This window comes from Corticium candelabrum, chromosome 12 (genome assembly GCF_963422355.1).
Source record: "Corticium candelabrum chromosome 12, ooCorCand1.1, whole genome shotgun sequence".
In the NCBI taxonomy this organism is placed as follows: domain Eukaryota; kingdom Metazoa; phylum Porifera; class Homoscleromorpha; order Homosclerophorida; family Plakinidae; genus Corticium; species Corticium candelabrum.
In genome coordinates, this window is record NC_085096.1 from 2,035,001 (window position 1) to 2,060,038 (window position 25,038).

The window sequence follows — 25,038 nt, forward strand, 5'->3', positions numbered from 1 at the left end:
GTCCATTTGTCTGTCTGTCTGTCTGCCTGCCTGTTTGTCCATCTGTCTGTCTATCTGTCTGTCTGTCTACATCATAACTCGACATCATTTTAAGGTTTCATGGATGATTTTTATTTTTTAGTCAAGAGAACTTGGCTGCAGCTCGTCATGCTGTCGCACGCTTACGAAGTGCGGACAGTGAGGCTAAGGACTTGCTTCAAACTTTTTCCATGTATGCAACATCCAGCGGTGCTGGAAGTCACTTAGATGTGGATACGACTGGATTCTCAAACAAAATACATGACAACTTGCTTGCAGCAGGGTGAGCAACTTACAATTGTATTGGAGAGATGCATCTCACAATACACTAGACTATTTTATATTGGAGGGATGCATCTTACACAATACACTAGACTATTGTATTGGAGGGATGCATCTTACAATACACTAGACTGTTGTATTGGAGGGATGCATCTCACAATACACTAGACTGTTGTATTGGAGGGATGCATCTCACAATACATTAGACTATTGTATTGGAGGGATGCATCTCACAATACATTAGACTATTGTATTGGAGGGATGCATCTCACAATACATTAGACTATTGTATTGGAGGTATGCATCTCACAATACACTGGACTATTGTATTGAAGGGATGCATCTCATAATACATTAGGCTATTGTATTAATACAATTAGCTTTATGTGCTTAATTGTTTGTTAATTAATTAACAGATCTGTAAATCGTCAGCAAACGTCTAGTCAATCATCTGGTTATGCTTCTGCTGAGCGGGATCATTTTCGGTTTTATGAAGATCGATATCCAGTATTCAGTCGTACGAGCAGCAACAGCACAACGAGCTCAGGAGGTGGAACAACAACAACGGCTCCCAGTATGGTAGACGTGGAGGCAATGAGGGAAGTCATTAGTCGACTGAAAGATCAAGCCATGGGTCTGAAGTTGCAAAGGACAAAACGAGGTTTGTGTGATATGTCGGGTGCTCATAGATTGTTGTCTAGAATCTGAGTGTTTGGACACACACACACACACACACACACACACACACACACACACACACACACACACACACACACACACACACACACACACACACACACCACTGTAGCCGTCTGTGGTGGTTGTGTGTTGACTTGGTTTTCTTGTGTAGAGAAATCATTGGTTGAGGTCAATACGAATGCGTTTCCTGATCCTCCACGCGATCTTACCTACTACAATAGCCAGTCGCAGATCGAGAGAGACTTTGAGCATGCTTTGTTGCTTCTCGAACTGGCGACGGTCAAGGATGACAAAGTAGATCTCAAGGTATAGCGCGTGTGTACAAGTATACGTACTTGGTATTGTATTGGAGGTATGCATCTCACAATACATTAGACTATTGTATTAGAGGGCTGCATCTCATAATACATTAGACTATTGTATTGGAGGTATGCATCTCACAATACATTAGACTATTGTATTAGAGGGATGCATCTCACAATACACTAGACTATTGTATTGGAGGGATGCATCTCACAATACATTAGACTATTGTATTGGAGGGATGCATCTCACAATACATTAGACTATTGTATTAGAGGGATGCATCTCACAATACACTAGACTATTGTATTAGAGGGATGCATCTCACAATACATTAGACTATTGTATTGGAGGGATGCATCTCACAATACATTAGACTATTGTATTAGAGGGATGCATCTCACAATACATTAGACTATTGTATTAGAGGGATGCATCTCACAATACACTAGACTATTGTATTGGAGGGATGCATCTCACAATACACTAGGCTATTGTATTAAAGGGATGCATCTCACAATACATTAGACTATTGTATTAGAGGGATGCATCTCACAATACACTAGACTATTGTATTAGAGGGATGCATCTCACAATACACTAGAGTATTGTATTGGAGGGATGCATAACATGTATTTGATTTTTAGGCTAAAAACTATCTTGTCGAGCAAGAGCTTCGTTCCTATGAATTGAGACTACAGACAAGTTCAGCTCAAGAGCAATCGTACATGGTACATATCGATCACCTGAAAGCTGAGCTAAAGGAGCAGACACGGAAACGAAGAAAGATGCAGAGAGAACTACGAGACTTAAAGGAGAGACAGCAGGCAACTGAGTCTCAGGTAGCTTGCTGTTGTGGTCAACATTCCTTTTTTCTGTCTGTCCGTTTGTTGGTCTGTTTGTCTGTCTGTCTGTACGTTTGTTGGTCTGTTTGTCTGTCTGTCTGTCTATTTGTCTGTCTGTTTGTTTGTCTGTCTGTCTGTTTGTCTGTTTGTCTGTTTATCTGTTTGTCTGTCTGTCCGTTTGTCTGTTTGTCTGTCTGTCTGTCTGTCCGTTTGTTTGTTGGTCTGTTTGTCTGTTTGTCCATTTGTTGGTCTGTTTGTCTGTCTGTTCGTTTGTTGGTCTGTTTGTCTGTCTGTCTGTCTGTCCGTTTGTTGGTCTGTCTGTCTGTCTGTTCGTTTGTTGGTCTGTTTGTCTGTCTGTCTGTCCATCTGTCTGTCTGTCTGTCTGTTTGTTTGTTGGTCTGTTTGTCTGTTTGTTTGTTGGTCTGTTTGTCTGTTTGTCTGTCCATTCGCCTGTCTGTCTGTCCGTTTGTTTGTTGGTCTGTTGGTCTGTCTGTCCATTTGTCTGTCTGTCTGTTTGTTTGTTGGTTTGTTTGTCTGTCTGTCTGTCTGTCTGTCCATCTGTTTGTCTGTCTGTCTGTTTATTGGTCTGTTTGTCTGTCTTTCTGTCTGTCTGTCCATCTGTCTGTTCGTCTGTCTGTCTGTCTTTTTTGGTTTGTCTGTGAGTCTGTCTGTCTGTCCATCTGTCTGTCTGTTTGTTTGTTTGTTGTCTTTTGTCTGTCCGTCTGTCTGTCTGTCGAGACTCTCGTTTGTATTCCTATACTCACCACTTCGTGTTCACCAGGATATCCAACACACATCCACAGACTCATCCACGTCGTCCTCCCTCCCTCTCATTCACAGGACTCAGTCCCTCCCAATCGACCACCCTCCACCTACAGACCAAGTGTCACACTTACAACAAGACATCAATGAAGCCGAACGCCGAGAACGCTCGCTAAGACTGAGAAACCAGGAACTAGGAGAGACGTTTGAAGTTTATATTAAGAGTCATCAAGAGCAGACGAACCAGCAGCAGTCGTACGTGAACGACTTGAAGAAGGCGTACGACTCGTTGGTGTCCGCGTATAACAAGTTGAAGAAACGATTCCAAGTTCAGCAGTCGTCGCACGAGCAGGAGATTGCAGCTCTTCGAACGGAGTTGTCGGTCTTGCAGAAGACGGAGGTAGTTGTGTGTGTGTGTGTGTGTGTGTGTGTGTGTGTGTGTGTGTGTGTGTGTGTGTGTGTGTGTGAATGTTTGTGTGTGTGTGTTTGGCTGTCTGTCTGGTCTGTGTGTTTGTCTGTCTGTGTGTTTGGCTGTCTGTGTGTTTGTCGGTCTGTGTGTTTTGGTGTGTCTGTCTGTCTGTCTGTCTGTCTGTCTCTGTGTTTGTCTGTGTGTCTGTTGATGTGTATGTCTGTCTGTGTGTTGTCTGTCTGTGTGTTTGTCTGCCTGTCTGTTGGTGTGTATGTTTGTCTGTCTGTCTGTCTGTCTGTCTCTGTGTTTGTCTGTCTGTGTTGGTGTGTATGTCTGTCTGTCTGTTGGTGTATATGTCTGTCTGTCTGTTTGTCTGTGTGTTTGTCTGTCTGTGTGTTTGTCTGTCTGTGTGTTTGTCTGTCTGTGTGTTGGTGTGTATGTCTGTCTGTCTGTTTGTCTCTGTGTTTGTCTGTCTGTGTGTTTGTCTGTCTGGGTGTTTGTCTGTCTGTGTGTTTGTCTGTCTGTGTGTTGGTGTGTATGTCTGTCTGTCTGTTTGTCTCTGTGTTTGTCTGTCTGGGTGTTTGTCTGTCTGTGTGTTGCTGTGTATGTCTGTTTGTTGGTGTGTCTGTCTGTCTGTCTGTCTGTCTGTCTGTCTGTCTCTGTGTTTGTCTGTCTGTCTGTTGGTGTGTATGTCTGTCTGTCTGTGTGTGTGTTTGTCTGTCTGTCTGTTTGTTTGTTGGTTTGTTTGTCTGTCTGTTGGTGTGTCTGTCTGTCTGTTGGTGTGTCTGTCTGTCTGTCTATCTCTATGTTTGTCTGTCTGTCGGTCTGTCTCTGTGTTTGTCTGTCTGTCTGTTGGTGTGTCTGTCTGTCTGTCTCTGTGTTTGTCCGTCTGTCTGTTGGTGTGTGTCTGTCTGTTTGTTTTGTTTGTGGTGTGTGTGTTTGCCTGTCTGTGTGTTGGTGTGTATGTCTGTCTGTTTGTCTGTTTGTTTGTATGTCACTCTGTTTGTCTGTCTGTGTGTATGTGTGTTTGTGTTTGTCTGCCTGTCAGTCTTTGTGTTTGTGTGTGTGTGTGTGTGTGTGTGTGTGTGTGTGTGTGTGTGTGTGTGTGTCTGTTGGTGTGTATGTCTGTCTCTTTGTCTGTCTGTTGGTCTAGTACTCTGTTTGTGTGCGTATCCACCTGTGTGTCTGTCCATCCATCTCTTCATTACACATCATTCCACCCTTATTTCTCACTCCAGGAAGCTCCTTCACAAGAAGACCGTCTGCGCTACCTCGAATTAGCCCAAGAAGAGACAAATCTGTAGAAAACTCAACTGGTTACTTTTTCACGTTCTCCCTCCTCTCGACCAGGAGCACGTTGTTTTTAGCCAATTCAAATTTTATGAGATGAGCTAGGTTTTCTAGGACAGTTCTAACATGAGTGGCAAGTTGAGTTTTTGTGATTTTGATTTTTTTGTCCAATGAACTCTTTACTGTGAGAGTTATCGATTTCTCACTCTAGATTGCAACTGTCTTGTGGAATGTACAGCACGTGACAGTAGAAATACATTGATAGAAATTAGATGTCCCGTATATTCAGTGTCTTTTAAACTAAATGTCCCGTATGTGATACTGTTACACGCCCACGTAACTCACTCGTGTTGTGATACAATGAAATTGTGACACGCATGCGTGCATCTTACAGAAACGTGATTGGGTGACCGCTTTGAATCAGTCATTCAGTTACTTTGGGGTATGGAAGACGGTGACATGTCGACGGACATGAGGTATCCCATACAGTGATGTCGTGGATAAACTTGCATAGGAGCTCCACGTCGAACAAAAAACACGTGGAACAAAAAGCATGTCCTAAAACACGTAGAGATAAAACCACGTGGATTAAAAAGCACGTGCTAAAACACGTGGATCAAAAAGCACGTGCTACAACACGTGGAGCAAAAACCACGTGGAAAAAAAGCACGTGGAAAAACACGTGGATCAAAAAGCACGTGCTAAAACACGTGAAACAAAAAGCACTTGCTAAAACACGTGGAATAAAAAAGCACGTGCTAAAAACACATGGAGCAAAAAGCAAATGCTAAAACACGTGGAGCAAAAATCACGTGTAACAAAAAGCACGTGCTAAAACCCATGGATCAGAAAGCACGTGCTAAAACACGTGGAGCAAAAATCACGTGGGACAAAAGTCATGTGCTCTAACACGTGGAGCAAAAACCACGTGGAATTAAGCACGTGCTAAAACACGTGAAACATAAACCACGTGTTGAAACACGTGTAGCGCGGGCACTGTGCATCCGGGACCGCAAAAAGACCACGTGATCAAAGTCTTACACGTGCCTTGAGTATTTCTCAATGTCACGCGGTAGCAGCACTTGCATTGCCAGCACCACTAAGGATCTCCCCACCACCCCACACTCGGGATTCTAATAATCTATAATTTTTATGCTGGACTAAGGATAGTTATTTGGTTATGTAAGTGTAAATAGTAGACAATTGAGTGGTTGTAAAGATACGTAGTGAATTGAGATGGAGGACAAGCAAGTCGAGTGATACTTTTGTGCAGTGACGAGCGAGTACTGTAGTAGTGTTGCTGCTTGGTGGTGGTTTTGTGTATGGGTTTGCCCATAGTGTGGCAGTTAAGAATGGAGTCAATAGAATTAAAGCTGCAGACTGGCGTTTACGTCGACAATGAGGGTGCAGTCTGATGATGGGACAGTCACATGTGATGACTGAGCAATAGTTGAATAAGTGAAGTGACATGCTTTTGTCACGTGATCTCAAAGATGCAAGAGAGAAACAGATGAGTTTTGTTGCTGCTTCTAATACTAAAATCTTGACTAAATGATATTCTAGTTTTTGTCATTGTTTTGATGTATGTGGATTGCATCATGTTCCGTATTGTTATTCGATTGGCAAATACTGTTTCTATTTTATACAAGACTTCATTGTAAATATGATAAATATCAGTGCATTTTGGTTTTGTGTATGAGAGTGTGAGGTTCCACTAATTAATTAAATTAATTATATGCAATGCAGTTTTTGTGTTTGAGTGTTTATTTGTGCGATAGGTTGTTTGTTTATTTGACACTGTGTGCTCGTTTTTGTATTTACTTGTGCTTGTTTGCTGTACGTGTCACGTGACATGTACGGTCTGATGTAAGTCGTCACGATCATGTGACGTTTGTTGGGTGTGGTCTTGTTGTAAGATTCGCTGAGTAAAGAAGTTGAGAGACGACGGAAATGGAAGGGAATGTCGCTGAGGCTGCACGTCGTTGGCAGTGGGATAAAGTGAAGGACCTAGTGGACAGGGGAGGTGACGTCAATATACGGGATGGAATGGGATGGACAGCTCTACACCATGCGGCTGATGATACTGATGTAGAGATGTGTAAATTTCTACTTGGTCGTGGGGCGGACGTCGCTGCTCGAGACAAAGTTGGCAATATGGCAATTATCAGAACGACTGAGTCATTTGATTGGAATCGTCTTAATGTTGTTCGTCTGCTACTAACAGACGTTACTGTGAATGCAGTAAACAACTATGGTGAATGTCCTTTGCATTACGCAGCTCGACACCGTCATGTTGATATTGTGCAGCTGCTTGTGGATCATGGAGCTCATACCAATGTGGTAGATAAGGATGGAAATACACCACTACATGAAGCAAACAGAGGGAGCCATGACGTTCCTGAAGTGACTACAATCTTGCTACATAAGGAAGCAAAGGTTGATGCAGTGAATAAAGATGGGAACCAGCCACTACATCTAGCATGTATGGAAGGTTATATCAAGTCTGCTCGTTTGTTACTTTCCAGTGGTGCTGACTCTTGTGCTTCTAACAATGATGGAAAGACGCCACTACATTGTGCAGCTGATAGATGGCCAGAGTGTGTAGAATTATGTGACATTTTACTGACTCGTGATGCTGACATTCATGCAGCAGACAAAGATGGGAACCAGCCACTACATCTAGCATGTATGAAAGGTAATATCAAGTCTGCTCGTTTGTTACTTTCCAGTGGTGCTAGCTCTTGTGCTTCTAACAATGATGGAAAGACACCACTACATTGTGCAGCTGATAGATGGCCAGAGTGTGTAGAATTATGTGACATTTTACTGACTCATGATGCTGACATTCATGCAGCAGACAAATATGGGAACCAACCATTACACATAGCATGTAAGGAAAGTAAGATTAAAATTGGGAAAGTGTTGATATCTCATGGAGCAGATGTAGTTGCTATTAATGGACAGAACTTATCACCTTTTCAATTAGCATCAGGACATTGTCCTGACTTGTGTTTAGCTCTTTATAGGGCAGGATTGACCTCAATTCAGACTGAACACATTTGTCAAGCTTTGGAATTTGCATTCAGTAAAAACAATCAACTTACTGGTTGGGTGTTGAGCAAGATCTCTACAATGGCAGAAATATCTGTTTCTGAAAATTTTTCTAAATGGATTGACACAATGGAGTTTGATGAATTGCTTGCAACAGCAATTGGTGAAGAGCAAATGGACACGTTTATGTTGTTGATAGAAAATGGTGCAAGTGTAAATGGAACAGATAGATATGATATTCGACCTCTCACATATGCAGTTAAAGAAGGACAATTTAACTTGTGTAAATTATTGATTGAGCGAGGAGCATCAGTTAATGCTAAGGGTTACAAGTATAAAGAACCACCTATATATTATGCTCTTACTGGAAACAAAACTGAAATCGTGCAGCTTCTTCTCTCCCATGGTGCAGAATTCATGAATGTTAAGGTTAGAAAGAGATCAGCATTAGAACGCTCACAGACAACAGGAAGTCGCACAGTGGCAAGAATATTGAATTGTGCAGGTATTTATCATGTATTTGTAATAACAACTTGTATATTAATAAATATAATTTAATTAATGAGTTTACCTTTACCATATACCCGGTTATTTCTGTGATCTTAAATTACTGCGATTTGAGAATTTAGACAAAAGTTTTAATTACCGTAAATTACATTTCTGCATTCCAACTAGGAAGGCATTTTCTGGTACACCCATGTACATGTATTGGGAATAGTGACTTCTGGGACTCTGAGAATAGGCCTAATGTCTGCGAATTTTAGTTGTGTGCTTCGTGATTTCTTTGCAGAATTTGCGAAAAATGTCATGATTGCAGAAGTAATCGGTTATATGGTATTTACTTTCTTGCAAGATTAATGTTGCGTGTAAAGGTGTGGCCAATCTTTTACCTTAGTGATGTAAGGGGGTTAGTTGGTTACATTAGTCTCTTATCTATCTCATTCTCGTCTAATTGTTGTGAGCTGAACTGCATTATTGATATTTGAAAAATACACTGGCAAGTATTGGTTTGATCTGTAGAACTTGTTGTACGGATCTTTTAGTAATAGGTAAGTGAAGTGATGCTGGGAATGTCATCTTTCTTAGGATGGCACTAATGACTGTTTTGGTAGTTCATTGAAAGTATTGTTTACTAAACATGGACACACACGTAGACATGCACAATACACATCTAAATGTAGGCAGGAAGGCAGACATGTTGATGGACACTTAGAGGCATACTGACCACATAACAAGTGGCATTACTGTAATGAGACTGCAGGCTGCTGTTCTTGAAATAGATGTAACTCTTTATGATGTGTTTTTCTAGCTTCTTATCCTGAAGAGATTGTATCTCAAGGAGAAGCAGCAATGCGTATCTACGCTGCTGCATGCAATGAAGAAAATGCAGTGACTGTATTTTTACGTGTTGATGTTGTCGGTCGCGATGGTGCTGGAAAGACAAGCTTGACAAAGTCGATCACTCTCATGAAGTTTGACCAGTACGAGCCAAGCACAAGAGGTGTCATTCCAATGAGTCGCATTATCATGAAAGAAGCATGTAACTGGACTGTTCCTGTCACAAGTGAACATTACAGAGATCTGTACGACAAGAACATCACGGCAGTTATGGCAGAGGCTTTCAATAAACCAGAAGAAAAAGATAAGTTTTTGACATTGGCAAGAGACAAGAAGACGAGCACAAGGAAACGAAATAGTAAGACATCAGTGAAGTCCAGTTCAAAGCTGATGGCAATAGCAAGTCCCACTGATGGGCAAAGAGACGATCGATCAGATGATATGTCAATGAACGGTGGTGACAACGTACTTGAGCAGCCTGTTGCTATGAGGTTAGAAGAGGCCAGTAATGAGCGACAACTTTCAGAATGTTTAGAGTTAAATGATGAGAATGCACATGTGAGTGGTGATGTAACTGGTGAAGACAGAGAGACAAGAGAACGATCAACAGAGATGTGTTGTAGTTCAGGTAGTGTAAGAGACAATGTTGAAGCACAAGTAGAATCAGTAGCAGGTGTTAGTTCAGAGACTGTAGTAGTAGCCGTTGATACTGATAGTTCAGAAAAGAGTGAAGCAAAGAAGAGAAGAAATATACAAAGAAGAAGAAGAAAGAAGAAGATAGCGAGTAAAATGAAGACATCTGATAAGCGACCATCACGACAATCTCGTCAGACGGTGACGAGTAGAAAGAAGAGAAAGAGAACTTATCAACTAAGTTCACAATTCTCCTCAGACGTGCAGTCGTCGACATCTACAGATGGTTTGTTGGAAGATACACAACAACATCAGACACAATCAAAACGAGGCAAGAAATCTAAATTGAAAGAGTCACGTGGTCAGTCACAGTGTTCAGGCTCGGCGGCAGCTTCTGTTAATAGTGAGAGCAAGGCTGATGAGTCAAAGGATATACCCGAAGGCATCAAAAGAAGAGTTACCGACTATCTGAGAAATAGTGAGTCTCTTCAGAAGGCCAAAGATGAAATCATGGTCACCATTTTAGATTATGCCAGTCAGCATGTGTTTTACACAACACATCAGCTTTTCCTCTCTCGAGCTGCTTTCTACTATGTGGTGTTTGATGCTTCTCAACCATTGGGTAGCCAGACGGCATCGGTATTTCGTAAACTTGATGGCAAAGTAGAATACATGGGTGACATAGCTGATGCTACAAACTACGAACGAGTTGAAGAATGGATATCAGCCATTCACATTATGGAAGGCGAGCCGTCATATTTCATGATATTTGAGAATGTAGGCATACGATCACCTGGAATCTTCCTTGTTGGTACACACGCTGATGTACTAAGAAAAGAGGAAGGAATGTTGGAGAAGCAAGACGAGTTCATGAAGAAGAAACTGCAAGACACAGAGCTGTCAGAGCATATCATATGGGCTTCTAAAGACAGAATGTGTTTCTATGTCGATAACTCGATGACGGATGCAGACAGTGGTGCTGTAGATCCACAAGTACAGTTGCTGTGTCGAAAGGCAGAAGAGGTGGCACGTCAGGTGGCAAAACACAACAAGCTTCCAATGACGTGGCTTCGATTTAAAGAAGAGCTTCACCAGTTGAAAGAAAATGAGACGACAAGGAAGGTCGTGTCTGTAGACGAGTTGCTGCAACTTGCCCAAAGAGTTGGCGGTATCAAGACCAAGGAAGAGTTCATGGTATTGCTGCAGTATCTGAGCAATCGTGCTGTTGTTCTTTATCATCCCAATGCTTTGAAGAATGGAGAGAAAGAAGTCGTTCTAGATGTTGAGTGGCTGATGTCTCAACTAGAAAAGGTGGTGACCGTTCACACAGATGTGCAACCAATGTGGACGAGGGACATGAAACGTTGTGCAGAGACAGGTATCATGACACAAGGATGTCTCGACTACTTGTTACCAGACTTCTCGTGTCGTGGCATCATCAAGTCACTTCTGAAGTATTATGACTTGATGTGTCCATATTTTGGACTGGATGCCAACAGTTTGGAATTTTCCAGTGATCAACAGGATTACGTCAACTTGAAATTCCAGTCTATTGAAAATGAAGACGAGGCACAGTGTCAAGCATATTTCGTACCTTGCTTGCTACAGAAAAAGTCTTCACTCTTATCTACAGAGATACCCTATAGTCATAAGACTGTTGCTCTTATTTTACATTCTGGTAATATTCGTATGCCTAAGCCTTTATTCTACCGTCTACTCACTCGGTTGGCAAAACGATTTTGTCGTTTGCCACAATTGTTTCAGAATGTTGGCTACTTCAGGGTTTATCACGACCACAAGCTGGAGATTTCATTAGACAAGCACAGTTTGCAGATGATTGTCTACACTGACAACAAGGATCCTCTTCCAGTAGTATGTGCTCTTGTCAAATATTTTGTTGTCACTTCAGTTGATGAAGCTAAACAACAAGGCATGCCAGGATTAAAGCTGCAACTAGGTTACATGTGGAGCAATCCAGATCACATTGGAGCTGATTCTGAATTTGTGTCTCTGAAAGGATGGAATGATTTACCAGAAACCGTGTATGTTAAATCAGTGGACAAGGAAGTCAGACTTTCAGAAACCCTACATGCTTGGTTTCCTGCAAACAGTGAGGTTAGTTATAATTTATAGAATCTCTGCAATACTTTTATTACCATCTTGTTTTTGGTTTAGTTTGCTATTCTTTTGGAGCCTAATATGTACTTGGCACCTGATACAAAATTGCTACATTCTGAGCAACCAAAGAGTTTGGTTCAATGCCTTCGACTCTGTCCAAGTAAGCTATTTGGTATTGCTGTGTTACACTTGAGTTTACGATGATGTTTATGCACATTTGTGATTCAGTACAGTCAACCACTCCAATTTCTCATCTCCTGAGTGACACTCATGTTCATGAATGTCTTGAAAAGGTAGCTGAAGTTATGGATAAAGAAGAGGATGTAATATGTGACGACTGGAGGAGTTTATGGTCTGACCTACTTGAACCACCTTTAAGTGAAGAAATGAAGATGAAGATTCGACAAACTGCAAATACCAGTCCAACTCACTTTGTTCTGAAGAAATGGTTGCGCAAGTCAACATCAGCAACTGTTGGCAAACTAATCGAACGTCTCAGTGCTATTTATCGAAATGATGTGGCAGAAATTCTGATGAAATATTTAAATGTATGTGACTTTATACTGTTGTGAGAAGTGGATGTTGTAAATGGTAGTTGCTCATATCTTTAGGAAGGAAACTCTAAGATAAGGACAGTCACTGCTGGTCAGACGTCGTTTTAGTGTGTCTCTGAGTGAAACTGTAACCAAGAGTGTTGTGTTGTAGACAATACAGATAGACAGTGTTTCGGTGCATTTTCTGATGCAGACATGTCCGAAGCATCTACACTCAACTCACTTCCTCAACTTCATGATTCTTCGTCTGGTAAGTAAGCAGATTATGTACAATAGAATGAATGTATTGTACTAAAGTATGTTGTGCAGCTGTCTTTAATGTATTTGGTGTAATTTGGTTTTCTATTGTACAGAAACATGTAAGCAACAGACGCTGGTGTCAAGAGCAACCAGCCAATGTACCGACAAGGAGCTAGTGGCTGTAGCTGATCATGTTTCTGCTTGTTGGCAGCGATTTGTTTCGTATCTGTCACCTGATTTATTTTCTATGGACATAATAAAGGTGATAGAAGGTGAAAACAAAGATTTCTTTTGTCAGAGCCGAAGAGCATTAGAGAAGTGGGCCAACAAGTTTGTCGACAAAGCCAATCGGCGATCTGTGATTCAAGCAATGTGTCAGATTGACTACAGATCTCAATCAGTAGCAGTTTTTGGTCATGACTTGGTAGAGCATGTGTGTCCATCATAATTGTATATTAACTCAAATGTATTATTGCTATAGGGTTTCTATTAATATCAAATCATTTTATGTTGCATAGTAATGAATGGATGAAATTACACTTCAAGTGGATACTATTGTATTGACCAATAAAATTTTGTTATACAAAACGTAATGCAAATGTTTACACACAACTGTATTTATGTCAACATCCAGCCTCGTTGCCAGGCATTCGCCTCGCTTTTTCGTGCAGCGCTCGCGCGTCATGAAAGACGTCACAGACGTGTCACATAAATACTCAAAACTAACGCGCGCTACGCAGTTTATGCACGATCAGCCGATGTCTAAGTCGTTGTTTTCCGAAGTGAACGGAACATCTAGAACGTCGTACGGCAGTACGAGAGGTCAATATCCTCCCATAGCCGATCGTCACGGCGCCGTCGAGCACGAACTCGAGCTGGGAGACAATTTAGTGGGATTGTCATTGAAATATGGCGTCACGGTGAGATGCGAGCGTTCGTGTGTGTGGTAAACGTGTCGTGTGTGGTGTTGGAGGTCGTGGGGGTGCGACAGGATGTTTTATTGGGAGTTCGTCATTGGCCCAATGGTGTCACGTGACTTTGACATGGCAGCAGGTAATGTCAGTTGACACACGAAAATAGAGAAATAGAGATAGAGAGAGACACGAAGACGGATGAAAAATTGAAGTAGGAGCACATTCGTATGGATGGAGAAGAGAAAGTTACAGACAGACAGACAGACAGACAGACAGACAGACATGTATACATATGTATAGACAGACAGATGGATTGAGATTCTGATATACAGGTGGATAGACAGACACATAGACAGACAAGCAGACAGATGCATTAATTACAGACAGACACACGAACACACAGACAGATGGATTAACAGACAGACATACGTACAGACAGACAGATGGATTGAAAGTCAGATAGACAGACGGATAGATAGACATGTAGGCAGACACATGCATTGACATACAAACAGAAAGACAGATAAGCAGGCAGACAGATGCACATACATGCGTATGTACGTACAGACAACAAACCCTTGGAGTTAGACAGACAGATAGAGAGACAGATGGATTGATAGTCAGATAGACAGACAGATAGACAGACAGATAGAGAGACAGATGGATTGAGAGTCAGATAGACAGACAGATAGACAGACAGATAGACAGACAGATGGATTGAGAGTCAGATAGACAGCCAGATAGACAGACACATAGTATGATAGACAGATAGATGCATTGACAGACAAACAGACAGACAGGTGAACATACATGCATATGGACATACAGACAACAGACACTTAGATTGAGAGTTAGACAGACAGACAGACAGACAGACAGCCAGACACACATAGCATTAACAGACTAACCGACAGACAGACAGACAAAGCAGACAGACACAGACAGACATGTGCATGTACTTACAGACAGACAGACAGACAGACAGATGAATTGACACAGACAGATGGTCAGACAGACAGACAGACAGACAGACTGATAGACAGAAGGCAGACAGACAGACAGACAGAGAGACAGACAGACAAACAGACGAATGGATTAAGAGTTAGATAGACAGACAGATGGATTGACATAAAAAGACAGACAGACAGACAGATAAACAGATGCCCGTACATGCATATGGACATACAGACAACAAACACTTGAATTGAGGGTTAGACTGACAGATAGACAGATGGGATTGACAGACAGACAGACAGACAGACAACAGATTGACAGACACACAGATGGCCACACAGACAGGCAGACAGACAGACACACAGTCAGACAACAGATGGCCACACACACACACAGACAGATTGACAAACAAACAGACAGACAAATGGATGCAACACCGAAGACACACGACCGCCCGAACCTCAGAACGCCACTAACCCAAAATGACTGCAAATCAACTTCTAACTCAATTTGACTTGCAGGTCGAAGACATCAAACGCGTCAACAAAATATTTACCAACGAGAGTGTATTTGTAAGGAAGACGGTACTCATACCGAGATTAAGAGAGAGTCTGTCAAAATCGAGTTCTCCAACTGCGTTTCGAAAATCGACTGAAATGATGTCGGACGATCAACTGGATGCGAACGCTTTTCTCGCCAACATTGATCGACAGTTAGAGGAGACGAAGGAGGCGGTGAACAAGTTGGAAGCTTCCGGAAGGTGAGACTTGTAGATTGAATAAATAAATAAATAAATAAATAAGAAAATAATAAATAAATAAATAAATTAATTAAAATTAATTAATAAAATAAAAATATATTACTTTTAATTGACATGAAAAAGACTCACTTGGCTCACCAACATACAGACAAGCAGACAAATAGACAGACAGACAGACAGACAGACAGACAGACGTTGGGGCTCAGAGGCAGCTCAATTCCTACACCGCCTGTCACTCCAGTCTATAGACGAAGACGGAAGAAAGAACAGTCATGAATTTAAGTTATTGTGGCGTAAATGCATGTCGGTAGCTTTGCAAAGGTGTAATGCTAGCGTAATTAGCAGAGAGTTGGCAAGACTGGGACATTCTTCATTCGCACGTAGTTAAATTATGGCGTCGGCCGTTTGGGCCAGACTAGAATGTAGTAGTGTTGTTCTTTGAAAATATATGTATTGACAGACAGACAGAAAGACAGACAGACAGACAGTCAGACAGACAGAAAACAAGACAGACAGTGCATTAAACATTTGTTGTACTTTCTGGTTTTGTTGAGTTACTCACCACCTCATTCATGTGTCTCTTGCAGAATATGTACAGTCTCTTGGGAGAGATACATGTATACGAAACTGGTGCAACATCGCATATTGGGAACTCATGCAGAGAGTCGCTCAGGTGTATAATGTGACGACCGATCGCGAGCGTGTGGATATCTACGCAAAGTCAGCGCTTGCAAACGGCCTGTGTATGAGAAAAGTCATGTTCACTAAAACAGGCAATTTCTAGGGAACTCTGCCACCGGTTTAACAAAGGTGTGTGCGACAAGTCTGCAGAGTCATGCAAGTACAAGCACTGCTGCTGGAACAACTGCTGGGACCACGTCCTTGTACCGCTTGTCTCCTCCAACGCTCCAATTAACGAACTTTATGTGTCAACTCCAATTAATACTCACCGTTTGGCAGCTTTTCTTTGACACCATCACGATGCAGCTTTTGTTCACTCTCTAGTGCACGACCTCACACACGGTTGCTCTATTGGTTTCTCTGGCCCAAAGATTTCTCATATTAACCCAAACCTTTCTTCTGCCCATGATCATTCAGACGTTGTTCAGAAACAATTACAAAGTGAATGTGATTACGGACACATGACAAGACCTTATGACATACCACATTTGGAAAACTTTTGGTGCTCAGGTCTAGGTGTAGTCCCGAAAAAGGGAGGTGTATGGCACGTAATCATGCACCTGTCGGCCCCATTTGGGTCTAGTGTCAACGACTGCATTTCCAAGGAAGACTTTTGTCTAAAATACAGTAGTACTGTCCACAATGCTATCGCCATCCTTCAGCGCTTGGGTCCATCAGCCGTCATGGCAATAGTCGACATAAAGCACGCCTTTTAACTTTGTCCAGTCCTGCGAGAGGACTTGAATTTACTTGGCCATAAATGAAACGGAAAATTTTACATGGACTAATGGCTTCCTTTCGGTTTACGTTCAGTGCCGTTCTTATTCAATCGGCTAGCCGACTTACTGCATTGGATTTTGGTTAATGAATGCGGTGTAGTGAATGTTATACACTACATAGACGATTTTTTCATTGCTGTGCCTTCTGCAAAAGAGTGCGGGAAATTGTTGCAAACTGTTCATGATCTATTTGACGTTATTGGGGTCTCACTCGCCCCGGAGAGGGCCGTTGGTCCATCATCAATCATGACGTTCCTGGGCATCGAGTTGGATGTTCTCCGACAAGAAATTTGCCTTCCACCGGATAAACTAGAGGAATTGCGCATTGCCATTTGAGATTGGCTTGAACGAAAAAATGCAGGAAGCGTGAGCTACTCTCTTTGCTTCGGACCATGAACTTTGCATGCAAGGCAGTGCCTACAGACGGTTTTTTCATGCAATGCCTCATTGACCTCAGCACCAAAGCCAGGATGCCTCAGCATTTTCTTACCCTCAGTCAGCAAGCGCGACTTGATTTGGCATGGTGGAACAGTTTTCTTTCTACATGGAATGGTCACTCGTTCTTTCTAGATTCAGAATGGTCGAGCTCGCCTGACATGAATCTGTTCACTGATGCCTCTCTCACAGGCTACGGTGCTTTCTATGGCGGGGCCTGGCTGTTTGGTGAATGGGTTGGAGCACAACTCAACCATCCGATAGCTTGGAAGGAACTTGCAGCGATCATCATAGCCTCTCTAACATGGGAGACCAGTGGAAGGGCAAGAGAGTCTTATTTCATTGCGACAATTACACGATACTCTATTCATGGCAAAACAGCAGTTTCCCGTTCCTCAGCCATTATGGGTCTTTTATGGAGATCGTTCCTGATAGCGGCAGAGGGTAACTTTGCTATCAGACTGTCGCATGTTTCTGTAACCGATAACAGTATTGCTGATGCCTTATCTCGTTCACAGGTGACAAGATTTTGACAACTAGCCCCACGGGCCCTTCCCGTTACAACTCCAGTTTCACAGCTCGCCCTGGATCTCTGACCGCTGAGGCTTTATGCAGCAAGTGGTGGCAGCATCTACAAGTAGCTACCAAGTCGGCCTCAAGCGCTACCTTACATTCTGTGCGATGGGCATCGTACTCCATTCCCTGCCTCTGAAGCACAGATGATGGACTTCTCTGCCTTCATTGCACAGTTGGCCAGCTACGCAACCATAAAGGTTTACCTGGCAGGAATCCGTCTGGAGCACATTGAAAGGGATTTCTCACACTCGTTCGTTGACTTTCCTAGCCTCAAACTGGTGCTGAGAAGTATGCGTCACAAAGGCGCAAACACCTCAATTCTGCTTTTCGATCACGGTGGATGTCCTCCGCAGCCTAATAAGGTCACTTCTTGATGTATTGGTCATGAGCTGTTATGACATTTGTCTGATGTGGTCAGCTTGTACACTCGCCTTTCTGGTTTCTTGCATTGCGTAGAGTTTGTAGCGACTGACTCGAGACGTTTCTCAGACATCGACCTTTGACGATCTGATGTTACCGCTTCAGGCGATGTTTTTCTTGTATTTTTGCGCAGCTGCAAGACAGACCCGTTCTGTGTGGGCCACACCGTTTACATTTATCCATGTGGGTGTTCTTTATGCACAGTACGAGCTTTGCACTATTTTCTGGCAATTGTGAAGGCACTCCTGGTGAGCCATTGCTTCAACATGCTGATGGTGCTTACTTAACTCGCAGATCGTGTACAGTACACGTACCGCTCGTCTGTTTACTGTTACATGCAGCCGGCATTGAGGAGACACTCTACTTGGGTCATAACTAACTTCCGTATCGGTGCAGCAACAACTTCTGCAGTTGCAGGTATGCCCCTTGGTTGATCCAGATGTTGGGTCGCTGGTCTAGCGACTGCTACCGACGCAGCGTCTGCACCTCAGCGGAGACACCCAGGGGAGTCCCTTCACAACTGGCAGCCACGTCTGCTCATGGTACTCCGACTTGGTGTCCACTTGCTTGAGAGTTGCATTTGGGTCTTGCAGGCTGAGCTCTGGAGGGAATGTGGGGTACGGTTACGTAAGCGAGTTCAGCCTTACAGTCTGGGCGAGCTCTACTTGGTTTTGAAGCCTGGCGTCTCAGGCGGTTCAAGAAACCCGGCGCTGTTGGCGTTTTAGAACCAGCACTCTGGTTCGGATGTGTTTTGTGTTTGGCGCTTTGGACGGTGTTGTCTGTGATGTGATCGATCTGGCACTTTGGATGATCATATGGTTCAAGTTAGTTCGGCGCTCCGAACGGTGTTCAGCATTTGAGTTCGACTGTACCCTACCCCTACTGTGAACTCCTCCCAATGCGACCCAAATTGCATTGCAACGGTCTGAAGCATGGTGTTCTCGCGGCATGGTGTTAATGTGAGATGACGGCAGTCAGTGCAAGTGAGATATTGTCATAACGATTGTTTGTATGAGTGAAACTGTAACCAAATGTGTGTTGTGATTTAGGCAACACAGACAGACAGTCATCAAGTTTATTCTGTGGAGAGTGGAGACACAGTCAGATAAGTATGGTTTGTTGCCTTGAGTTTTAGTATTTTAATTAATCTTCTTGGATTCGTATATGTCTGTATACACAGATGTGTGTCAATACTGTTTGATGACGTGTTAATACATCTTGACTAAATACATTTGTGTATAGATCCTGAGCTGTCAACTAAACAACATAGCAAGGTGGCACCAGACGATCTGGTTGCTGTGGCAAGTGCAGTGGGTGTAAACTGGGAGGAGCTCGGTGCCAGACTAGCACCAGTCATGTTTAGTATCATAAAGACGGAACAGATGAAAGCTCAGTATGGTAAACCTTTCATTCAGTCTCGTTCAATGTTGGAGGAATGGGCGAACGGATTGGACAAGGAAGCTATCAACGGGTCACTGATTGAATCTCTATTGAAGACGAACGTGAGACGACAAGTCAATGAAATATTTGGAGAAGATCTCGTGACGAATGTGGAAACAAATGGCTGATGAAAGAGTCAGATATGGTAAGCATACATTCATATACATAATTGTTGAAACAATAAGGGTGTGTAGTGAGGAGACGGTGGCATTTACAGTAGATATAGTTGGGCAGCATACAAGTTATTCTTGTGCTTTACTGGATACTCATTGCAAGTACAATCATCAGCTACAGTGGATGCCACTTAGTTACCAGACCACTTTTTTGCTCTTGAAATGTTTGCTGCAATGAAATGGCCAGGCCAGCTATTGTAAGTGTACAGTATATCTACGGCTCTAAAGTACTATGGTGTATGACACAAGCTGGAAGTAAACACTGAAATGGACTTGCATGTGAAAAACCTAGTTAATAAGCTTTGTCTTGAATTGGCTGCAGTAATGAAGTATGGAGTATTGACACTGTTGTGTATCTTGATAAGAATGAAGCGGCTGCTCTTATTGTTAAGTTAGTGGTTGAATTAAGCAGTATTCACTGTACTGTACTGTACTAAGAGTTTTGTGTGTAAGATGTGTTTCCATGTATGTAATTATTATTGAATTATGTATGCATGTTATGCATAAAGGTATCAAGTTGCAGAATCCGATATTCAGCAACAGTGAGTGGAATATTGGGATGTTGCTGTATGTACTTACACTGCTTGGAAAATGATGGATTAGGAGCTATCTTGTTTGTGGTTGCTTACATTAGTATCTTACACATGCACATTCATACACTCTACTTACACCCCCTCCCACACACACACACACACACACACACACACACACACACACACACACACACACACACACACACACACACACACACACACTCACCCACTACTCCCACACTGACATCCTTCGTCATGTTCCCCACGAAGATCCCACCTACGCACAGCTTACTATCACCACACAAACACACACACACACACACACACACACACACACACACACACACACACACACACACACACACAAACACATACGACACAAACACACTTTAGTCATTACTAAATTTAGGTCAAGTCTGGGCACGTTAGTTCAATCATGTTTGTGCCTCTAGTCGAATGCCTTGCTGTAAGCAGCATTAAACATTTGTTGTGCTTTGTGATTTCATTGAGTTACTCACTACCTCATATCATGTGTCTCTTGCAGAATATGTACAGTCTCTTGGGAGAGATACATGTATACGAAACTGGTGCAACATTGCATATGGGGAACGTATGCAGAGAGTCGCTCATGTGTATAATGTGACGAGCGATCGTGAGTGTGTGAATCTCTATGCAGAGTTAGCGCTTGCAAACAGCCTGTGTATAGGATCGCTGACGAACAACAAGCGATTGGATGCCGTCAAGAGAGTAAGAGATCACATCGGTTGTGGTATCCAGATTTTGTGTGAAGACGATGGAGTTTGGATCTACAATCAGAGCGACTACCCGATCTTTGCTTAGAGCTTGACTCTGGACTATATGTCGAAGGGCCGACTACTCGCAGTCAAGAAAGTCCAAATCGGCTACTCGACTCGAGTCTTTGACTTTGAGAGATGTCGAGAGATGCTCGAATGCGAGAAGACGCCACAGACTGGAAAATACGTGACGATCCGTTCTCATTTAGAGTTAGCTTCGGGAAAGGCTGGGGACCTAGCTACACGAAGCAATATCCGAGCAGTTGCCTATGCTGGATTGAAGTATTTCTTAATGTCACACGGTAGCAGCACTTGCATGACGCTAAACAACAAGGCATGCCAGGAGTAAAGCTGCAACTAGGTTACATGTGGAGCAATCCAATTCACATTGGAGCTGATTCTGAATTTGTGTCTCTGAATGGAAGTAATCATTTACCATAAACTGTGAATGTTAAATCACTGGACAATGAAGTTGTACTTTCAGATTATCTATGTGCCTGGTTTCCTGCAAACAGTGAGGTTAGTTGCACTGTTCTAAGACTTATTAGTCAATTGTTACTATTTTGTTTCTGGTTTAGTTTGCTGTCCTTTTGGAGCCTCATATGTACTTAGCACCCGATACAAGGTTACTACAATGTGAACAGTCAAAGTGTTTAGCAGAGAGTCTTCCATTGTATGCAAGTAAGATAAGCTGGTCATCCTTACAATTGATATGTTATGATGATGTGTATGCACATTTGTGATTCAGTCGAGTCAACCTCCGCTATTTCTCATCTTCTGAGTGACACTCATGTTGATGAATGTCTTCAAAAGGTAACTGAAGTTACAGATAAAGAAGATGACATAATATGTGACGACTGGAATAGTTTGTGGTGTGCAAGAAATGGATGTGCAAGTCAACATCAGCGACTGTTGGCAAGCTAATTGAACGACTCAGTGCTATTTATCGAAACGATGAAGCAGAAACTCAAGTGTAGGTGACTCTACATTGTCATAAAAAAGCTGAACATTGTAAATGCCATTTGCTGTTTTCTTTAGGCAGGAGAGTGTGAGACGAAGACAGTCAGTGTAGGTCAGATATTGTCATGACGATTGTGTGAGTAAAACTGTAACCAAATGTGTTGTGTTCATGCATTACAGACAGACAGTCTTCCAGTACATTTTTGTGTGGAGTTGAGACATAGCCAGATAGGTATGGTTTGATTGGTTTGTATTTGTGTATGTTGTATGCAGTATGTATGTTGTGTATGTCAATACTGTATATTGCATTTCAATTATAATGAGACCATCTTGCACTCTAATTACCTGATTGTAACTCTTTACATCATTCCTTTGTTTGATGGGACATACAGCCTGACTAAAGACATTTGTGTATAGAAACTGAATTGGCAAGGAGAGGGCATTGCAAGGTGAGATCTGGTTGCTGTAGCAGTCCTTGTGGGTGTGTTGTGGGACAAGCTTGCCACCGAGCTAGCACCAGATTTGTGTAGCACTGGAAAGATAGACCAGATTAAAATACAATTTTATTTTAGTGTTTCAGTCAATGCAGTGCAATGTTGGAAAAATGGTCTAGCAATTGGGACAAGAAAGCAACCAATGGGGCACTGATGGAGGCTTTGTTATAGACGGACATGAAAACACAAGCAAACAAAATATTTGGAAAAGAACTCGTGAAATATGTGAAATCCAACCATTTGCATTAGAGATGCAGTAAGAGTACATGTATTGTATTGCTAATTAACTTAATTGACAGTTCCATCTCATGTAATCTCAATGTGATTATCATGACACAGCCCACTCCATTGCTGGTGTCATATGTGTCCCACGTTTTAGGCAGTCAAATGATTATAAGGTGCAAGAGTAGCTATAATGTGTAATATATTTATTGTATAAATACTTATCTGCTTCTCTTGCTGATAAGTATTCTATTCGCTATGAGCAACAGGTTGGTTTTGGTTGAGTGGGAGGAGCTCTGTATTGAACAGAGAACACGTGTAGGATAAAGCGAGGAATGTGTTGTTGTGTCTAAACAAGTGCCATGTAGTAATCGATTTGTCTTTGGGGTCAACTAATCGCTCTCCTCGCATTTGTCTGTGCAGTAGGAGGCGAGACGAGTGCATTGTCGTCGGCTGGTGCATCCATATCGGAATAACGCATTCGATGTGAGCCTACGTAAACACGGTGATGAGGTAAAGCTTTGTGAAAGATGGTGGCTTTCAATGTATTAGTCTCTGTGTACCCCGAGGAACGTGTGTGTGATGATGGGCGTGGACGAATCGGTTTCTGTCGTGTGAGCTGTTGTGTGGCTTGTGGGTCTTGTTTGTAGTCCTCAGCGATGGATGGTGAGGATGAGAGCTTGTAGCAGAGCTGTGTGTCTGATTAGGCGTCCCCTGTGTTTGTTTGAGTGGCAACAGGCATCTTGACAGCTAGATGTAATGAGTGGACTGGCGTTTTTGACTGAGTGGAAGGTGTGTGGGCAGTTAGCCGACTGATTGTTTGACTGAACAACAACATTGAAATTTTTATTGAGATTTCCATAGCAACATAAAATTTAGACGCAAACATTTTGCAAATTTGTTTTGGTGACGTTTCAGTTTTGGGTAAATTTAGAGATGAGGTTCCTTTCTGGTTAGTGATACTTTAGTGGAAAGTGATATCTCACACTCTTATGTCTAGGACTTGATTTACACACACACACACCACATGTTTAGTCATTCCTAAATATAGGTCAAGCCTTTCTGTTTGTGCCTTTCATGGATTCTCTTGCTGCATAAAACATTTGTTGTACTTTCTGGTTTCGTCAAGTTATTCATTGCCTCATATCCTGTGTGTCTCTTGCAGAATATGTACAGTTTCTAGGGAGAGGTACACGAAACTGGTGCAGCATCGCTTACTGGGAACTCATGCAGAGAGTCAGAGGGATGTGTAATGCAACGAGCGAGTGTGTGGATATCTACGCAGAGTCAGCGCTTGTAAACGGCCTGTGTATAGGACCGCTGACGAATGACAAGCGATTGGATGCCGTCAAGAGAGTGAGAGATCACATCGGACGTGGCATCCGGATTTTGTGTGAAGATAACGAAGTTTGGATCTACAATCAGAGTGACTACTCGATCTGTGGTCAGAGCCCGACTCTGGACTATATGTCGAAGGGCCAACTACCTGCGGTGAAGAAAGTCCAACCCGTCTACTCGACTCGAGTCTTTGACTTCGAGAGATGTCGAGAGATGTTGAATGCGAGAAGACACCACGGAGTGGAAACATGCCTGACGATCCGTTCTCATTCAGAGTTAGCTTCACGAAAGGCTGGGGACCTAGCTACACGAGACAATATCCAAGCAGTTGCTTATGCTGGATTGAAGTATTTCTCAATGTCACACGGTAGCAGCACTTGCATTGCCAACACCACTAAGGATCTCTCCACCACCCCACCCTCGGGATTCTAATAATCTATGATTTTTATGCTGGACTAAGGATAGTTATTTTGTTATGTAAGTGTAAATAGTAGACAATTGATTGGTTGTAAAGATACGTAGTGAATTGAGATGGAGGACAAGCAAGTCGAGTGATACTTTTGTGCAGTGACGAGCGAGTACTGTAGTAGTTTTGCTGCTTGGTGGTGGTTTTGTGTATGGGTTTGCCCATAGTGTGGCAGTTAAGAATGGAGTCAATAGAATTAAAGCTGCAGACTGGCGTTTACGTTGACAATGAGGTGCAGTCTGATGATGGGACAGTCACATGTGATGACTGAGCAATAGTTGAATAAGTGAAGTGACATGCTTTTGTCACGTGGTCTCAAAGATGCAAGAGAGAAACAGATGAGTTTTGTTGCTGCTTCTAATACTAAAATCTTGACTAAATGATATTCTAGTTTTTGTCATTGTTTTGATGTATGTGGATTGCATCATGTTCCGTATTGTTATTCGATTGGCAAATACTGTTTCTATTTTATACAAGACTTCATTGTAAATATGATAAATATCAGTGCATTTTGGTTTTGTGTATGAGAGTGTGAGGTTCCACTAATTAATTAAATT

General features: G+C 42.4%; 5 protein-coding genes and 1 pseudogene across 12 annotated transcripts in view; all 6 read left to right on the forward strand.

The window, feature by feature from the left end:
* Positions 1–4,881, forward strand: part of LOC134187772 (colorectal mutant cancer protein-like) — an 11,555-nt gene extending 6,674 nt beyond the window's left edge. Inside the window, exons 10-15 of the mRNA XM_062655921.1 lie at positions 122–301; positions 717–961; positions 1,151–1,305; positions 1,950–2,144; positions 2,929–3,309; positions 4,557–4,881. Coding sequence (XP_062511905.1) covers positions 122–301; positions 717–961; positions 1,151–1,305; positions 1,950–2,144; positions 2,929–3,309; positions 4,557–4,622 — 1,222 coding nt within the window. The 3' untranslated portion in view covers positions 4,623–4,881. The remainder of the gene's footprint in view (positions 1–121; positions 302–716; positions 962–1,150; positions 1,306–1,949; positions 2,145–2,928; positions 3,310–4,556) is intronic.
* Positions 4,882–6,393: 1,512 nt separating this feature from the next.
* Positions 6,394–13,135, forward strand: LOC134187768 (uncharacterized). Its single transcript, XM_062655918.1, has 7 exons — positions 6,394–8,164; positions 8,969–11,745; positions 11,806–11,908; positions 11,977–12,296; positions 12,360–12,393; positions 12,454–12,552; positions 12,656–13,135. The coding sequence occupies exons 1-7, from the start codon at positions 6,559–6,561 to the stop codon at positions 12,988–12,990; spliced, it is 5,274 nt and encodes a 1,757-aa protein (XP_062511902.1). The 5' UTR covers positions 6,394–6,558; the 3' UTR covers positions 12,991–13,135.
* A 165-nt stretch (positions 13,136–13,300) lies between these two features.
* LOC134188322 (lysM and putative peptidoglycan-binding domain-containing protein 2-like) lies at positions 13,301–16,325 on the forward strand. Its single transcript, XM_062656517.1, has 3 exons — positions 13,301–13,462; positions 14,932–15,170; positions 15,758–16,325. Exons 1-3 carry the CDS (start codon positions 13,301–13,303, stop codon positions 15,849–15,851), a joined length of 495 nt encoding a protein of 164 aa, XP_062512501.1. The 3' UTR covers positions 15,852–16,325.
* On the forward strand, positions 16,095–17,079 carry LOC134188323 (uncharacterized; annotated as a pseudogene).
* A 1,575-nt stretch (positions 17,080–18,654) lies between these two features.
* LOC134187949 (uncharacterized) lies at positions 18,655–22,803 on the forward strand. 8 transcript variants are annotated; one of them, XM_062656124.1, is made up of 13 exons: positions 18,655–19,044; positions 19,111–19,170; positions 19,304–19,646; positions 20,752–20,859; positions 20,914–21,425; positions 21,486–21,520; positions 21,580–21,682; positions 21,750–21,814; positions 21,868–21,974; positions 22,040–22,069; positions 22,142–22,193; positions 22,379–22,410; positions 22,534–22,803. In XM_062656124.1, the coding sequence occupies exons 5-11, from the start codon at positions 21,338–21,340 to the stop codon at positions 22,176–22,178; spliced, it is 465 nt and encodes a 154-aa protein (XP_062512108.1). In that variant the 5' UTR covers positions 18,655–19,044; positions 19,111–19,170; positions 19,304–19,646; positions 20,752–20,859; positions 20,914–21,337; the 3' UTR covers positions 22,179–22,193; positions 22,379–22,410; positions 22,534–22,803. The 8 variants fall into 8 exon arrangements, 6 of the variants coding, with proteins under 6 accessions (XP_062512108.1, XP_062512111.1, XP_062512110.1 ...); XR_009971203.1 differs by lacking the exon at positions 22,142–22,193 and having other exon boundaries at positions 20,752–21,425; positions 22,040–22,097; XR_009971202.1 differs by having other exon boundaries at positions 20,752–21,425; positions 22,040–22,073; positions 22,379–22,803.
* LOC134187948 (mothers against decapentaplegic homolog 6-like) lies at positions 22,478–24,681 on the forward strand. The gene is made up of 2 exons (XM_062656122.1): positions 22,478–22,711; positions 23,843–24,681. The coding sequence occupies exon 2, from the start codon at positions 23,905–23,907 to the stop codon at positions 24,445–24,447; it is 543 nt and encodes a 180-aa protein (XP_062512106.1). The 5' UTR covers positions 22,478–22,711; positions 23,843–23,904; the 3' UTR covers positions 24,448–24,681.
* Positions 24,682–25,038: the final 357 nt, after the last annotated feature.